At 40.8% G+C, this 18,875-nt stretch overlaps 1 protein-coding gene across 1 annotated transcript in view; it reads left to right on the top strand.

The window, feature by feature from the left end:
• The first annotated feature begins 442 nt into the window (after window positions 1-442).
• Window positions 443-18,875, top strand: part of Acoxl (acyl-CoA oxidase like) — a 352,250-nt gene continuing 333,817 nt past the window's right edge. The window contains 7 exon segments of the mRNA XM_087201767.1: window positions 443-448; window positions 522-596; window positions 7,475-7,566; window positions 7,805-7,842; window positions 7,902-7,999; window positions 11,149-11,263; window positions 11,555-11,641. Of these exon segments, the coding sequence (XP_087057893.1) occupies window positions 443-448; window positions 522-596; window positions 7,475-7,566; window positions 7,805-7,842; window positions 7,902-7,999; window positions 11,149-11,263; window positions 11,555-11,641 (511 nt within the window).

Genomic DNA, 18,875 nt, shown 5'->3' with positions numbered 1-18,875 from the left:
TATTTGCGTAGAATTGTTGCACCCAGCGACAAAGAACCAACCAGAAACCGATATTAAATCCACACAGGAGTTTATTACCGGGACCGAGCCCAGCATTGGACTCCAGTCTAGACTTGGGGAGATTAACATATTTTATACACCTTTGAGGCCAGCAGTTTCTAGGACCCCCTATGGGATAGAACTAGCAAAGCAAGCAAAAGGTACAGAAGCTGAATGCCCTGTCGTTAAAACATTTGTAAAACAATAGTTGATTAATTGTTGCTTCTAAGAGACCCTCTAAGGGGAGGAGGTTTCTAAGCTTCATCCTTCTGAGTTCATCTAAAGGGCAGGCAGGTGGGTCAAGCAGCAATATGGAGTCTGTCTTGCTAACTAGGGTCCTTCAGAATGATGGGCTATTTTTAATTCAAAAATTGTTTTTACTGTGGTTTATTATAAAAGGAACATGCATGTATTATAAAAATTATAAAGATGTGGATTTTAAAGTTTAGAAAACCTTAACATTGGGTCTGTGCTGTTTTCAGGCAGAGAACGTTGCTAGCCAAGCCCTTGTCATAGAAGAAGTGCTCTCAATGGCAGATGTGGCCACTGGTGTGAAGGTGAGAGGCACCCCGACCCTGCCCTTCAAGAATTCATGCTTGTTTTGCATGGCAGGGAGTGAAAATGCACCCGAGTTCTCAGTCCACTCCCTGGGATTTGTGTTTGTAAAATCCTGCGCCTCATAACACAGCCCTCGCCTTCCTCTTTAACAATTGTGCTTAATCCTGTTTCATTTTCCTTTGAGTTTCTTTTCATATAGCTTAATTACATTTGTATAATCAATTATTTTCACTTATCATAATTTTAGAAACACAGTGTCATAATCATTTGTGATTTACTTTCTGGACTTAGATATTATTGTTAAGATTGATCTATCTTGTTGCAAGTCACAATATTTAGTAATTAAAACCCTTTTTATTTTGAAAATTAAAAACTTTATTTTGAAACAATATTGCTTACAGAGAATTACAAAAAGAGTGCATAGAGTCATGTGAACTCTTTACCAAGTCTCCCTCAAGGATGTCATCTTGGACAGTTGTAATGCAATATAAAACCAGGAAGTTGACATTGGTACAGTATAGTTAGGTGAGGACACAGACTTAATTCAGATTTCGCTCATTTTAAACATAGACTCAGATGTGTGTGTGTGTAGTTCTATGCAGTTTGACTCCATGTATAAATTCAGTGATCACCCTACAATCATTTACACTGAGTTTGAATAAATTCGGGAGGGGCAACTAGCAATTTAAAGCAGTTTTAAGAAACACGTCAACCAGTTGCAATGTGTGATCTTTATTTCAATTGTGGTACAGACAGAAAATTGCAGGGGGAAAAAAAGCCATGCATCAGCTAGGGAAATTTGAACAGTAGACACTGGGCAATATTAGAGGATTTGTAGTATATTTTTAGGAGGGGTAAAAGTTTTAGAGTTATGTTTAGAAGAAGAGTCTTTATCTCTTACAGATGTGTAAGGAATATGTCTTGATGAAATGATAAGATGTCTGGGATAAACTTTCAGATAACCTTGTGTGTAGGAAGGAAAAGTGGATGAGGCAGGAGATGAATCTAATGAACCATGAATTGGTCATTGTTGTTATTATACGTGTCTATTTTGTTTGGAAATTTTCACAATATAATCATTTTTATCCTTTTTTTTTCTTTGGTACCGGGGATCGAACTCAGGTCCTTGCAATATAATTGTTTTTAAAAAGTCTTAAAGCTGAATCTTTTAGAAGGAAAGTCAAGCAGATTTTAAGAAATGATTCTTTGAAATGGTTCTGTGTTAACGTCACTCTCTTGCTTCAAAATCCTTCCCACCCTTCTTTAGGAAACCCTCCCATCCTGGACATGGCCCATGGTCCTTGCACAATAGAACCCTGCTCCCCTCTCCAGACACATTCTGTTTTGTTCTCCTCCTCCTGTGGAACTCTTGCCACACTGGGCTTCTTTTGGTTTTTTTGGCACACCGTTGTGCCATCTTCAATTGGCCTTTTCCCTGCTTTGCCTAAGTAAACTTGCCCATCTTCAGGTCCCAGCTGAAGTGCCCTTCCCTCAGGGAAGCCCCTCTCAAGCCTACGATTTAAATCCCATCTACTCATTGTCATCTCACTTTCTACTTTGTACTTTTCTGTCATCACAGGTACACATTTGAATCTCTGTATTTATTCATGTGATTAGTTACTTTAGGTTTCTTAGAATCACTGGAGGTCAAGCTTCTTGAGGACTATTACCCCTACATTCTTAGTACATAGTAGATATCAATATATAAATACTATATGTCAAATCAAAACAGTATAAGGATTCCTTACAAGGTTAAACATAGAATCACCATATGACCCAGCAATTCCACTAAGGTGTGTATCCCACAGAATTGAAAACGAATCTGTAGCAGCAGATACTTGTATGCCAGTGTTTATTGCAGCATTATTCACAATACCTAGAAGATGGAAACAAACAAACAGATGAATGGATAAACAACATGCAGTATTATATACAACAGATGATTATTCAGCCATAAAAAGGAATGACGTTCTGATACATGCTACCCCATGAGTGAACCTTGAGGACATTATGCTAATTGAAATAATCCAGAGGCAAAGGGATAAATACTGTTTGAGTCAACTTATATGAACTATCTAGAACAGGCAAATTCAGAAGGCAGAGTAGAAGTTATCAGAGGCTGGGGAGGGAGAATGGGGAATTATTGAGGTATGAATACAGAATTTCTCTTTGGGATAATGAAGAAGTTTTTGATTGGACAGTGGTGATGGTTGCACAATATTGTGAATGTAACTCATGCCAATGAACTGTACACTAAAAATGGCTAGAATGGCAAGGTTTATTTTATTTATATACATATTTATAATAAAATACTTAATTAAAATTATAATTTTTAATTTTGGTTTCTTCCTCACACACCAGTCATTGTGGGAGATTTTTTTCTTGAGCTTGGAAATCCTAGGCAGTTGGAGAAACTTGTGCAGTGTGCCTGAGTCTGGCCTGGAGATTGTGGTTGTCCCTTTGTTGGTGGTGGAGAGTGTTCATGAGGGTGCATGGTTTGTGGGCTGGGAACAGCTCCTGTCAGCTCTGGGTGGGTCAGGTGGTCCTCTGGTCCCCCCACCAGCCCAAGAGCAGCTGCTTTTTGCAGGAGTTGGCTGTTGACTAGGGGTGGGGGTGGGGTGGGACAGCAGTGTCAACTCATGAAAGTCATCTGTTCCCTGTAGGCCTCAATCCTTTTTCTTTCTCTCTCCAGATCTGTGTTTATCCAGAGGTTCCGTGTTTCCCTGAGTGCTCTAAACAAATGTGGTTGCACTTATGCACGCGCATGTTGGCAGAGTTGTGCTGGTCTTGAGAGGACACACAGGGATAGGGTAGGAATGTCAGAGAAGTGACAGGGAAAAGGACGTTGTTTACTGGGGACTTTGAATCCCCATTTCAGGTTGGGAGCCAGCCCAAGATTTTCTATCCAAAACATGGATGCAAGCTGGAAGGATTCTGAGCCCAAAAGAAACACAACTTGTTTCCTTCCCTCCTTCCTCATGACATCACTGTTCTTTTTCCTTCTTTGAATCATCTTACTATTTGTCTTAGTCTGCTGGGATGCCCTAACAAAATACCATAGATTTACAGTTTAAACAACAGAAATTTATTTTACCACATTTCTGGAGGCTGGGAAGCCTGAGATCAGGGTGCTGGTAGGGTTGGGTCCAGGTTAGAATTCTTTACCTGGCTTTCCCAGGGCCCATGCTCTTGCTGTGTTGTCACATTGTGGAGAAAAGCGCTGGTCTCTCTCTCTCTCTTCTTCTAAGGACACTCACCCACACATGGTGATTAGACCTCACCTAACACCAATTATCTCCCACACACCCATCTCAAAATACCATCACATTGGGGGTTAGGTCTTCAAAATATGAAATTTTAAGGGAAATGGGACACAAATCAATCCATACAATATCCTTTCTAGGGCCACCATTGTCTCAAAAAACACTTCCAGTGCCTCAGGGCATCTCACTTGCTCTTTGGATGGACAAACACCTAATGCACCCATAGGCTTATCAGGAGACCCTTTTGTGGGTTTTTTGTGGAGGAGGGGCCTGGCCCATCATAGTTGGGGTCCTGGCAGGCTTCTAGCATGCCTGAGGGATCTCCATGGCCCATCATGGCAGGCGTGCAGTCAAGTCCCTTGGACTCTCATTCTGTCTCTAGGACTTCCTGGTCATGGTCCTGGTGTGCATATATGCACCTTAGTTTTCTCTTCTGTAAAGATGGTACTGCTAGTGTCCATTCATAGGCTGTGTACAGATTTAAAGTGATAATGCCTACAATGAACTCTGCCCTGCCTGGCATGTGCCAGGAGCTTTGTAAGTGGTGGGTGACCTCCTGAGACATGGCCAGGAGCCCTTCCCAACAGTCTTCAAGGTAGTGGCTCCATTAGTGGATTTAGTTGAAACCAATCTGTATTCTTGCATTAGCTGACCAGATTTGCCATCTAGTAGCATTTGGGGTTTAAAAGGCCCTTCTGAGGCTCATCCTTTGGCCCCTTTGGTCTGTCCTGACTGCAGTTCCCAGTCCCTGGTGTCTCTATTTGTGGCCTCCAGAGGCTGCTGCAGCTGGGGCTGGGTGTGCTGTGGTCCTTCCCTCGTAAGCCAGATGTTGCAGCTGTCCTTTTTCTTCTCCAGATTAGTGAGAAAGAAAAGAAGCACTGTCCCGAATGGTGGAATGTTTGAAGTTAAAATTGTGATTAGGTGATTTAATTTCCTTTCTATCGCTTTTCCAAGTTTCTCTCAGAGCAAATGGGCTTCTCAGTTTCCTGTCCCTGAGGTCTAATTAGGACAGGACACTGGGTGGAGATGATAGCAGTGGACATAGTGCCCTTTCAGAAGGATATTTTGGATGGATGCCCTTCTCCTGTCAGCCTCAGCATCCCTGACTCAGCGTCTTCTTCCTAGTTCCTCCTAGTTCTTCCTGGTTCCTCCTCCAAGCTGCCCAATTGCAATTAATGGACCTCCATTTACCTTGTGACTCAGGCTAAAGACCAGGTGTCTCCTAGAACATTCTCTTTCTTCCTTTCCCAAATCCATGTCATCAGCTCTGTCTCTAGCATCCAGTCCTGAATCCATCCACTTGTCTTCTCATTGACCACTGTAGTCTGAGTTGCCACCACCACTTACCTGTCTGACTCCTTTTTGTGGCTGGGTGGAGGCCATGGCTTTCCCAGGAGACACCTGCCGAAAGTGTATCAGGCCAAGGGTTCCTTTCACAGACCCCCTCAGATGCTCCCCCTGCACCTGGCCTCATTTGGTCAGGTTACCTGTATTCAGAGAAGGTAGATTTAGTGAGGAAAACTCTCTACATTTTACCTGATTATGTGGATTGGGGTCATGCAAATGCCAGCTCTGGTAACTGGTGTAGTTTTCTGCAAAACAACAAGCCCAAGGCTTCTACTAATACATCTAGTGAATGGAAGCTTTTAAAATGTGGATGAAACATTTTGGCTTTTTTCTCCTCCCTGCCTAAATAAGAGGAAAGGATTTAAAACCTAGAAAAGAAATATATTGTAAAAAACACATTAGCCACCAGCCAAAGAGATTTAGGGATGGAAAATTCAACTTGTTTTAGTTTGAGCAAAATATTTTTTTAAACTTGAGTTCCAAGATGGTTTAGGGAAAAATATGTATGATTGGATTGATTCCATTTGCCTGGCTGGAATCAGTACTGTAATTTGTAGTGCCCTCTGTGATTCTGTAGAGAAGCATGCTGAGTGATCAGGGCATTAAGCATCTTCCCAAGAGACTTAAGTTTCTCCCAGTGAAAAGCACTTCCTATGTCATATGTGATTCGTGAAGTTTGCCTGTCCTGATGTCAGACTGCTTTTGCTGGTCAGAGATGGTAGAGTCGGGCAAATGCCATTTCATGAAGTTAATACCAGGTTGATCATACATATATGGTGCAGGTGTCTCATTCATTTGTCAGTGATCCCAGAAAAAAAGCTCAATCTAAACTTGCCTGAGCAAAAAAGGCATTTGTTGTTACTGAAGAGTCCAGGGTGCAGCAGGCTTCAGGTACGGGTGTATGAAATCTGATTATCTCTCTCTCTCTCTCTCTCTCTCTCACCTCTTGGCTGTCTCCTTCCTCTTACCTCATCCTCCATATGTTATGTTGGTTTCATTCACAAGCTCATGACTACAGGGCTGCCTGCAGTGCTAGACCTCCTGCCCTCCAGGTTCTATTGCATAAAAAATGAGAGCTGCTCCTTCTCAGTGGTTGAACCATGTGTCCCTGTGGACACTTGGGATGGGCCCATGTGGATCACGGGTCCATGCTGGCAGGCATCCTCAATGGCCAGGGGGATGGGTGCAGCTTAGCTGGTCCTGTATCACAGACTCATCCTAAACCTGGGGTGGTGTCAGTGTCACCCACATACTACTTGGGTTGATTCTAGGGGAGGAGAGGTCCCTAGAGGAAAATTGGGGTTGTGTGGCTAGGAGGGAGAAAGCAAGCTAACTTACAAACCAGCAAATGATTCTGTCTTTGCAATCATTTGTCTTGCTTCTTTCAAATGGCCCTGCTCTATCTGCCTCTTCTTCCTCCTCCTTTTCAGAAACAATTTTCCAGGATTTATGAAAGACCAGGCAAAGTGCCTGACAGTTGATTCTTACTGAATTCTCATGGCAACTTGATGAAGTACAGAATCTCAGCCCTTCCCTCTTTCTCAGGATTTGGCCTTCAGGCTCTTCCTTCTCTGAACCTTAGCACCTTTTTCTGGCAAGTAGGTATAATGATGTTTTTCTCACAAGGCTGTTGAGAGAATCCATGAGCTTGTGTGTGTGGAGCTCAGTGAACAGGTGCACTTATTATTCATCCCATTTGTCAGATGAAGAAACTAAGATTCTGAGTCTTTTTTTTCCAAGATCTCACAACCTTGTAGTGGAACTAGAGCCTAACCAGGCTATCTCACCCCAAGCTGTTTACTTGCTCATTCTGCAGCATCCCTCTCTCATCAGCTTCCCCTATTTGCTGTATCTCATGGCGGGACTCACCTGTGTAAAACTTGATCAATGTTTCGGATCACTGCACCATTGCTTGTGCCAACTCTGTTGTGTGTCTTTTTTGTGCCAGGCACTGAGCTAGATTCTAAGGAGACAGTTAAGAAAGGTCATTTGATTCAGTGAATTGGGCAACCCTGAGAATAGAGGACTAACTATGAACTTGGGGGGAGGACTCTGCAAGAGAGAGACACTTCAAGGACATCTGCAGAGGGCAGCTGGAGCTTGCCAGGCAAGGAAGGAGAGGGGTGTGGAAACCTGTCACTTACTGGGCCTAGGTGAGTTTTGAGGAACTGAGCAGATGCTTCCTGGATGGAGTTGGACTAGTGGGTTTAGTTGCCATGATCTTGCTGACTGTTGGTAATAATGGTTCCTATCGTCCTTGTTTCCAGTGTGGAGTAACTTATTGGTTATTTGGCAGTGCAGTCAGGAATCTTGGAAGCTCTGACCATGTCACTAAGTGGCTGCAGCCACTGAAGGTATGGCATGTACTTTAAGAGATGGCTTCTTCTAAAGAGAGCTTTAAGCATGCATAGTACTGAGGTGTGCGTGTGTGTCTGTGCTTTGAAGGAAAGGAAAGCAAGACAGAATGGGAGTCACTGAAAATCTTTTTCTAAATGAGAATTTCAAGACTATCTCTTAAATTATTATACTAAGTATGCTATATTGTTAAGCTCACAACAACTATCATTAGACTCGTTTTATAATTGTCTCCAATTCAGCTCTCCCTTTCTCATCAAAATTCTTAATGGTCTGAGAGGTCTGCAGTTCGAGGCCACCTGACTAGTTAATTCCCTTCTAATATCTGGTGAACTACAGGAGCAGAACTAACTGGGATGTTTGCAATGACTGAGAGAGGCCACAGGAGCAATGTGAAAGTGATCCAGACACAAGCCGCCTTTGACCTTACTACTCAGGTGAGGAATCTGTCTTTTGTTCCACTGTTCAGGACAGCAAGTGACCTGTACAGAGCAGATTATCCTTCTTTCTGAGTTCAGCTTCACACCCAATGTGTTTGCTTCTCTGAGGAACTTGGATTCAGAACTGGTGCAGTAGAAGTATACCTTAAGCTCAACCTTCTAACACCAGCCAACATTTACATAGCACCTACACTGCACTGGGCACTGGTCCAAGCTCTTTGCATCCAAAAGCCATGTTGTTTTCACTCCTGACAGTAGCTGGTAAAGGACAGGAAGAGAGATCATTGTTGGTTTTCTCCACTATGTATGGTAGCACTCCCAGTGCCAGGGCTTCCTAATTCCCTCTGTATGGCATCCTTTCTTCTTCCCCAGCAGTGATCCATTAAACACAATATTAAGGGGTTAATTGAGCACATATGTGCTAGGCACTAAGTTAAGTACTCTACACGTGACATTGTGTCAAATGCCCTGTAGTTGTATATAAAAAGATGTGATTTTACAGATAGGGAAACTGGGGCTCAGAGAAGATAAGAAACTAACTATAGTTATGCAGTAAATGAGCATGGCTCAGGTTCAAGTGTGGCCATTCTTGTCCTTGCGGAGTGGCTCCCCTGTTAAGATGGCCTGCAGAGCTTATATCTTTTGGGGTTTTGTCCTCTCCAAGCTGTGGTATTGAGGTCACCTTTCTACCATTAGTGGGGGAGAAAAACCATCCACAATTCCTATTTATTTGTTTCTTCTTGCAATTATTTTTTTTTCCACAAAAACAATTTTCTGTGTTGGTCCCATGTTCCCCAAACAGCATAAATGATTTAGCTACCTGGTGGGCCTCAGCAGCTGCCACTTGCCGACAGGGAGTTGCAGAGTTGCAGTTATAATGATGAGAAAACTCTGGTGGGTGCTGTGTCCCCCTGGGGGTGGGGAGGGAACAAGCCCATCATAAATTCAAGGCACTGAGAACTGATGCGACAGGGAATGGATTTCTCCCTTCATCAGGTTCCTGTTCCACTTTCATTTCCCTTTTAAAATGTTCAAGCATATCTAATGAGCCCTCCCTTCCTCCAGGACAGTAAAATCTCCTACATTTTTTCGCTATTCATTCCTGTGGGTTGGTTCTTTTGTTTTTGTTTTTAGGGTTTTAAAATTTTTTGGCTAATTGTATGGATAGTTAAGAGGTAAGAGAGAGCTTTATTTTTATATTCTATGCTAACTACAAAAATCAATGAGGTTATGAGCTCTCTGGCCAAAGCTGTTTTTATTTTAGTGCTTGTAACGCTGGATTTCAACAAATAATTATAATAGTAACCAGCACACATGGTGTGTGTTATTTAGATCCAGTTTTAACTCCAGCATCTTGGCTGATGCAAACTTTCCACATCAAGCATCTTGCCAGAAGTGACAAACCTCTTTCCCAGGGTGTATCGGATGTTCACAGGACGGGTGGCTTCCTGCTGTCTTCCCAGTCCCACCAGACCTTCTCTGCCAGGCTAGTGACCCCCCCCCCCAATAAGCATCCTCCTACCCACACAGGTTGTTTTATTATTGTTTGTTTCCACTGCTCCCAGTTTCAAGTACCTCCTCTCCTTGAAAAGTCTTAACTTGCCCGATAAGACAAGGGTGGCCTCCAGAGACATCTCTTAAAAAAGATTCTACTTATCCATTTATGTTTCTGCAAAGCACTTGCACATGTTAAAAATTTCCCTGTACAAACAGATGTCAGGGAATGTTTTCTTAGGCCTCAAGACTGTATTTCTTGGCCGAAGGGAAATGCAGTCTTTATACTTTTAATCTGAAATCTGAGATAATCTTTGTGTGATCAATAGCTTGTTGATTTAGTACAGCCACATCTTCAATATTGTCAACTCCAATTAAATGCATGGTTCAGCTTTCTGCCATTTCCCCTGGTTTCTCTGACCCAGAGCAGGTACCCTGTGCTCAGAGCTGGCAGTAGGGTCCATCCCTCCTTGGCAAGAGGTTTAAGGATAACCCATGTGGCAAGCAAGATTAAGGAGAGCCAAGAAGCGAAGGGGAGCATTTCCATTGTGATTCTTTTATTGGCTTCTAGAGAGTGGGAAAAAGAAGATGGAGTTTTGAGCAGGAACTGAAATAAAACCATGAATTTTCCCCACTTTTCCTCACAGCCAGTGTTAGTTTCAGACTGTTTGGAGCTGTAATCCGTGGCTATGTTATGGAAACAAACTACATGGGATATTCTAAGATTATTTCTTGAATAAGATAGAGGTTCATTTGCAAATGCTTCTGTTTTAAGGGCTTGGGTATAGGAACTACTCTTTGGGAACATTCAATTACTCTATTCATTGGCCAGGAAAATGGCAGAGCAGATTCTGAAACAATCATTCAAAGTCTTTAATGAGTGATGTGTTTAACAATTGAAATTGTCTGGGTTGATATTCTAAGGAATGGCGGGAATAGGTCAGGGCTCCACCATGACCCAGTTTGACTAATTGGTTGATTGCTATTTAAATGAAGGCCCAACTCACAGGTACAGGGGCATCCAGGGTTTGTGGATGGAAAGGTGGAGAACTGACATCTGCTGAGATACAGACAGAAGGAATCACACAGATGTGAATCCTGTAACAATGCATCTAGGAGCAAATCATTGGATGTTCCCTCCTTTCCTGAGAATCTTGCAGCTGGAGTGTTTGGGATGAGGGATATGTGGAGAGCTTAATATACATCACCCAGGCTTGTAGGGGTTTTGTTTTGGATTATTTAAAAGTGAAAAACCATAGTATGAAGTAGTCTAGAGAGAAAAGTTGATAATTGAAGGATGACTTTATACATTAAAGCCAGGCAGACTCAGCCAAACAGCATACACATCAACCTGACATTTTTTTTAAAAGTTCAGACATGGAGGAAGCGAATGAATGAAAATTGGCCACTTATTTTCTTGATTGGATTATGCAGTGAAAAATCACTTTAATTTCAGTCATTTTTGAAGTGGAGGTGGAAGGGAAAGAGAATACAGCAGTGTTTCCTTCACCAAGCTGAGCCAGCTATTTCTATTGTCTGAAAAATCCCAACGATGTGGGGCTAACTTTACAGTGTTCATTGCATTGACCCAAGAAGTTGAAATGAGCCATACAAAGAGAGATGTACTCTATAGCTCTGGCCTTTCTGTGTAGGAGTTTGTAATTGACACTCCATGTGAAAATGCCCAGAAGATGTACATTGGAAACGCCATGAGTGGAAATTACACAGCTATTTTTGCCCAGCTCGTCATAAATGGAAGATCACAAGGTTTGTCACCACCATGAAAAACTAGAAGAATTCTCTTTTCTGTGACTTTTTCAGTGAGTACTTTCTAATGAAAACCTGCTTTACAGGGCTGTTTTTATTTTGTAAAAAATATTTCAGTAATGACTTTATCTCCTTAATAGATACAATGATAAAATATATCATAACATTTTGGCATTATTCCCTATTACATGCAATTTGGGGATCAAAATCATTTGGTGCCATTCCAGGAAAGGAGTTAAGTTTTATTCATATCTTAGAGAGTTTAATAAAGGATCTCTATGGCTTCTTCAGGGCCCCACTGTTTCATCATTCCTGTCCAGGATGGAAATGGAAGCTTGTACCCAGGAGTGACAGCTATTGATATGATGCACAAAGAAGGCAAGTCCCAGGTGAACCCTCTCCTGTGCGCATTTGCACCTGCTCACCCCAGCCAAGGAGAATCCAACAGGACTCAAAAGAGGCAATGATAGCAGACCAGGCTGCCATTTATGAATGTGTATTGATCTCATTCTCTTCCAGCTTCTCAAACTTCCTAGGAATGAGGCAGTTCTGTTCTGAGCACTTCTTTGTCTCTCCCACTGAGCCTTTGGGCTCTCAGAGGGCAGAGTGTGGCTTTCTCTCCAGTACCCCTAACCCTTTGGTTGATGTTTGTACCCATAAGCCCTTGAGGAATACTCAGGATTGATGTGGTATGTTAGTCTGGGGAGGCTGCTGACCGCTAACTGGGAGGTTTTACAACAGCAGTTTATTGTCTCACAGTTTTGGAGGCCAGAGCTCTTAGGTCACAGTGTCCACAGGGTTGGTTTCTTCTAAGGATGGTGAGGGAAACATCTGGTCCAGGACCCTGGTCAAAGTCTCTCCTTGGCCTGCAAATGGCCATATTTATGTTAACATGTGTGCCTGTCTTCAAATTTTCTCTTCTTTTTTTTTTTTTTTTGTACAGGGGATTGAACTCAGGACCTTGTGCTTTCGAGGCAGGTGCAGCGCCACTGAGATAAATCCCCTGCACAAAAATATTCTCTCCTTTTTTAAAAAAATTCTTTTATTGGTACATTTTAGGTATACAATACGTTTACGTTTATCATTGGGTGCTTGTACCTGTACATGGTGTTTCTTGGTTCTTATTTTTTTCCCCATTACCTGTGCGCCCTTCACCCCCTCCACCCTTCCCTATTTACATAGATTTCCTTTCCATTTCCATTTTTTTTCTTTTCTCCTAATTTTTCCTTTCCCTTCTTTCCTTTCCCTTTCCCCTCCCACCACCCCTACACCTTTGGACCTTTTAATATTTCAAATTATCAATTATTCATTTTAATAATTTTAATCCTTATTTACACTTTCAGTTTCTCACACTAGAGAAACTATTCGGTATTTAAACATGTGTGTCCTATTTATTTCACTTAAGAGTATGGCCTCAATATGCATCCATTTAGCTATAAATGTCTATAGTTTCTCATTCTTTATGGCTGAGTAGTACTCCATTTTATTAAAAAAGCACATCTTCTTTATCCAGTTTCCAGTTGATGAGCACTTGGGCTGCTTCCAAGCTTTAGCTATTACAAACTGTGCCACTAAAAACATGGGTGCACATATATTGCTGTGGTATGATTCTTTTAATTCTTTGGGGAAGATACCCAGCAGGGGAATAGCTGGGTCAAATGGGACCTCTGGTCCCAGTTCTTTGAGGTATCTCCATATGTATTTCCACAGTGGTTGCACCAGTCTGCACTCCGACCAACAATGGAGAAGGGTTCCTTTCTCTCCACGCCCTCGCCAGCATTTGTTATTGGGTGATTTCTTGATAGCAGCCATTCTTTCTGGGGTGAGGTGGAATCTCTGTGTTGTTTTCATCTGCATCTCTCGAATGACCAGTGATGTTGAACATTTTTTCATATGTTTATTTGCTGTTTTTACTTCTTTGTCTGAGAAATGTCTGTTCATTTCAGATGCTCATTTTTGAATTGGGTCTTTGAATTTGGGAGGTCTGATTTTTTTCAATTCTTCGTATATTCTAGATAGTATACCTTTGTCTGAGGTACAGCTGCTAAAATTCTTTTCCCACATTGTAGGTTCTCTCTTAGCTCTGTTGGTGGTTTCTCTTGCAGTGCAGAAGCTTTTTAATAAGATGAGATCCCAGTTGTTGATTCTTTGTGCTAGTTCCCATGCTACTGAGGTTTTGTTCATAAAGTCTTTTCCTATGGCAATGTCATTGAGAGTTCTACCTAACTTATCTTCCAGCAACTTTAGAATTTCTGTCTTAATATTTAGATCTTTAATCCACTTCAATCTTAGTTTAGTGCATGGTGATAGGTATGGGTCTAGTTTTAATCTTTGGCAGGTTGAAATCCAGTTTTTCCAACAGCATTTATTAAATAGGCTATCTTTCTTCCAATGAGGGTGGTTGACTTCTTTGTCAAAGATGAGGTGGCTGAGTATGTCTGAGGTTGTTTCTGCATCTTCTAATCTATTCCAGTGATCCTTGGGTCTGTTTCTTTGCCAGTACCATGCTGTTTTTATCAGAGTAGCTTTGTAGTGTATTTTCAAGCTGGGGATTGTGATACCCCCAGCCATGTCTCTGTTGCCTAGAATTGATTTTGCAGTTCTAGGTCTCTTCTGATTCCAAATGAATTTTTGGATTGTTTTCTCTAGTTCTGTGAAGTATATTTTTGGAATTTCAATCAATATTGCATTAAATCTATATAGCAGTTTTGGAAGTATGGCCATTTTCACTATATTGGTTCTTCCTACCCAGGAACAAGGGATGTCTTTCGATTTTCTTATATCTTCCTCGATCTCCTTTTTCAGAGTGCTTTAGTTTTCAGCGTAGAGGTCTTTTGCTTCCTTTGTTAGGTTGATTCCTAGATATTTCATTTTTTTGGATGCTATTACAAAAGGAATTGTTTCCTGAATTTCTCTCTCAGTGAGTCTGCTATTTGTGTATAAGAAGGCTATTGTTTTTTGAGTGTTGACCTTATACTCAGCTACCCTACTGAATCTGTCAATTAGGTCTAGAAGTCTTTTGGTAGAGTTTTTTGGGTCTTCCATGCAAAATATCATATCATCAGCAAATAATGACACATTAACTTCTTCCTTTCCTATTTTTATTCCTTTTATTTCTTTCTCTTTTCTAGTTGCTGTGGCTAATGTTTCCAGAAGTATGTTGAACAGGAGTGGTGACAGTGGGCATCCTTGTCTTGTTCCTGATTTTAGTGTGAAACTTTTCAGGTTTTGACCATTTAGCATGATGTTGGCTGTTGGCTTTTCATAGATAGCCTTAATCATGTTGAGATAAAGACTTTCTGTTCCAATTTTCTGTAGCGTTTTTATCATGAATGGGTGCTGGATTTTGTCAAATGCCTTTTGTGCATCTATTGAGATGATCATATGGTTTTTGTCCTTGATCTGTTAATATAGTGTATTACATTTATTGATTTGCATATATTGAACCATCCTTGCATCCCTGGGATAAATCCGACTTGGTCAGGGTGTATGATCTTCTTGACGACCCTTTGTATTCTGTTTGCCAGTATCTTGTTGAGGATTTTTGCATCTATGTTCATTAGGGAGATTGGTCTGTAGTTCTCTTTTTGGGTTGGGTCTTTCCCTGATTTTGGAATCAAAGTAACACTTGCTTCCAGGAAAGAATTTGGAAGCCTTTCTTCCCTTTCAATTTCCTTGATGAGTTTAAAGAATAATGGCAATAGTTCTTCTTTAAATGTCTTGTAGAATTCGCCAGTGAAGCCATCTGGACCTGGGCTTTTCTTTGTTGGTAAATTTTTTATTATGTTTCCAATTTCACTCATCATAATTGGAGTGTTTAGAATTTCTATATCTTCTTCACTTAACTTTGGCAATTCATATGTATCAAGGAATCTGTCCATTTCTTCTGTGTTTTCCATTTTATTAGAGTACAGGTCCTTGAAGTAGGTATTGATGATCCTCTGGATTTCTGCTGGATCTGTTGTGGCTTCACCTTTTTCATTCTTAATTGCATGGATTTGAGCCCTTTCTTTCCTTTTTCTGATAAGGTTGGCTAAAGGTTTATCAATTTTATTTATTCTTTTGAGAAACCAATGCTTTGTTTCATTGATTTTTTTTGTATTGTTCTCTTAGTCTCCATTGCATTGATTTCTGCTCTGACATTTATAATTTCCTTTCTTGTATGAGTTTTGGGTTTGTTATGCTCTTCCTTTTCTAGGAGCTTGAGGTTCTCTATTAGGTTGTTTATTTGAGTTCTTTCTGTTTTCCTAATATGGGCATTCACTGCGATGAATTTCCCTCATAGACCTGCTTTCATTGTGTCCCATAGATTCCTGTATGTTGTACTGGCATTATCATTTTCTTGTAGAAACTGTCTAATTTCTTCTTTAATTTCCTCTGTGACCCATTGGTTGTTTAGGAGCATGTTATTCAATTTCCATGTGTTTGTGGGGGTTTTCTGGTTTCTTATGTTATTGATCTCCAATTTCATTGCACTATAGTCTGATAATATACAGGGGGTAACTTCAATTCTTTTACATTTACTTAGACATGTCCTATGAGCTAGCATGTGTTCTGTTTTGGAGAATGACCCATGTGCAGCTGAAAAAAATGTGTATTCTGATTTTGTGGGGTGGAACACTCTGTAAACCTCTATTAAGTCCATTTGTTCAATAGCTTGGTTCAGTTCTAGAATTTCATTGTTAATTTTTTGTCTAGATGTTCTATTTGTGATAGTAGGGTATTGAGGTCCCCCACTACAATTATATTAGTGCTTATTTGGTTTTTCATGTCCTTTAGTATTTGTTTTGTATAGTTGGGAGCATTTGTATTTGGTGCATATATATTTATGATTGTCATCTCTTCCTCTTGGATTGTTCCCTTCACAAGGATGCAGTGACCATCTTTGTCTCTCTTAATTAGTTTTGGTTTGAAATCCACTTTGTCTGCAAATAAGATTGCTACCCCTGCTTTCTTCTGGGTTCCTGTGGTATGGAGAACTGTTTTCCATTCTTTTACTTTCAGTCTATGAATTTGTTTTTGAGTTAGTTGTGTTTCTTGTGCACGGTATATTATTAGATTTTGCTTCTTAATCCATTCTGCCAGTCTATTTCTTTTGATTGGTGAATTGAGGCCATTAACATTGATGGTAATAATTGATAGATAATGAGTCATCCTTGTCTTGATGTTTTACTGTTGTTGGCTCTTTTATTTTTTATTTTTCCCTCTTTCCCTTTAGTTTCTTGCCTTGCTGGGTGGCTTCCATCTGTTGGGCCTCATGGAGTTGTGACCTTCATTGTCTTTTTCTAGGATATTGTTTAGAATTGTTTGGGCTGCTGGTTTGGTGTTCATGAAATTTCTCAGGTGTTGTTTGTTGTGAAAGTATCTAATTTCCCTATCGATTTTGAAGGATAATGTTGCAGGATACAACAGTCTAGGTTGGAAATTATTTTCTTTTAGGGCTTGAAATACTTCACTCCAGTCTCTCCTTGACTTGAGGGTTTGTGTTGAGAAGTCTGCTGTGATTCTGATGGGCTTTCCTTTGTGGGTGATTTGTTTCTTTACTCTAACTGCTTGTAGGATTTTGTTCTTTTGTTCGATTTCTGGAATCTTGACTATTATATGTCTAGGTGTAGATTTTTTTGATCATGGCTAGTTGGAGTTTTATATGCCTCACTTATCTGTATGTCCAATTCTCTACCTCTTTCTGGGAAGTTTTCTACTATTACTCTGTGAACAGTTTTTTAATGTCAATTGTACTTTCTCCTGCTTTTTTGTGGACTCCTATCAGTCTTTTGTTATTCTTCTTTGCATCATCTAGCAGCTGCTGGATTGATTTCTCATGGTCCCTTGCTATTTTGAAGAAAACTCTGATTTCATGGTCCTTAACCACAATCCTGTCTTCTATATCTGATATTCTATCTTCAGATTCCCTTAATCTGCTGTGCATACTTTCAATGGAGTTTTTAATCTCCTGGATATCTGTTTGAACCTGTTTCATGGATTCCATTTCTTTTTTATGTTGGGCGATCATGGTTTCCATTTCTTTCTTATGCTGGGCATTCATGGCTTCCAGCATGTTTCTGATCTCATCTGTTTTTTAATCTGTTTCTGTTCTAGAGCCTCTAATCATGTCTTTCACTTTGCTCACCATCTCTGTAGTTATCTGGAAAATTATTTCTGCTTTGCAATTTTCTAGAGCCTCATTCATCTGTTTTGTTACTTCCTGTGCTATCGGTTCAGGGTATCCAGGTGGTTGATTATCAGACTTTTCCACCTCATTTCCCCCAGAATTTGCCTTTGTGGGGTGGAAGTTTGAGTTTGTGCCTTACTTAAATGTCTTCTCATTTTTGTTTTTGGTAATGTCCTTGGTTTAGTTTCTGGGTTGATACTTTGAAGTTGCTTATTGTAAGTATCTTTGTTGCTTTATTTAGAACACTTATGGAATGGTTGCTTCTCAGAGGCATCTTCCAGATATAGCTGGTCTTTAGGTTTTGAGTCTCTAATGGCTCTGAGGCTGTCTCATTTTCATTATACCAGGAAGGACAACTGATTAGATCAATCACAACACCTTAGCCCAAGTGATACAATCAGCAATACAATAGCATCAAGTACCTGTTAGAAGATGACAATTTATGGTAGTTATTAATCTATCACCTTTAACTGTGTGAATTAAATCAAAATCAAGGACCAACCCAACATATGTTTATAGTGAATAGACTCTTCAATATAGCAACTTTACCCTTCAGGATGGGGAGTTAGAAGGCATTGGGAAGGGAGGAATAGGTAAGTAGAAGGATAAGGGAAGGTTATCAGTGAGGCCTGAGGGCACAGGCAAGAGAAGGAAAGAGAAGAAAAGAAAGATAAAGAAGAAATACAAATTAGGGGCAGAATAGGAACACAAAGGGAGATGAAGAACAGTGTGGCACCACAAGGGAGTGAGGGAGGGAGGGAGGGAGGGAGGGAGAGAGAGAGAGAGAGAGAGAGAGAGAGAGAGAGAGAGAGAGAGAGAGAGAGAGAAACAAAAGAGAAAATAAAGAAAAAAGAGAAAAATAAAAAATTTAAAAGAGCAAATAAGAAAAAAAATTAAAAATAAGAGCAAAAAAATAGTGGTAATTTTGAAAATAACAAATCAAAGATAAAAATGAAGAGCCTCCTTCAGGGTATGTCTCTGCTGTCACAACAGACAACCTGGGCAGCAGTGTGCAGTTATAAGCCCATGCGTCTCAGTAAGCCAGTCACAGATTCAGGCAGATTTCTGGCTGCAAGTCCCAAGTTGAGCTCCCTGACCTCCTGCAGGGTTGAACTCTGCCAGGTTCTACTGCAGGTTCCAGCTGCCTTTCCCCTGAAAATAGTCCAGGTTGTGATGGGAGATGATGATCCCTCCAGCTTACCAAGCATGGTGGTTTGGTGTGCCTTTATTGCAGAGATTCTCTTCACATTTCCAGTGGGCTTCAGTTTTCATTAGGGAGCCTGAGAGAGGGCCTCTCTCTGTTGTTCACTTCTGTAGCTCAGGACAGTGGCCTTTATGCCTCCCTGTGCTTCTGTAGTGTGGCTCCAAGTAGCTGCTAAGCTGGAGGCTTGTGGGTGTGCCTGGGGGGTTCCTCACCATTTGAGTCTCCTGGTCGCAAGT

The sequence above is a fragment of the Heterocephalus glaber genome, unplaced genomic scaffold (genome assembly GCF_053883595.1).
Source record: "Heterocephalus glaber isolate CG9 unplaced genomic scaffold, H.glaber_assembly_v1.0 deba00000470, whole genome shotgun sequence".
NCBI lineage: Eukaryota > Metazoa > Chordata > Mammalia > Rodentia > Bathyergidae > Heterocephalus > Heterocephalus glaber.
This window is presented reverse-complemented; position numbering and strand designations above follow the sequence as displayed.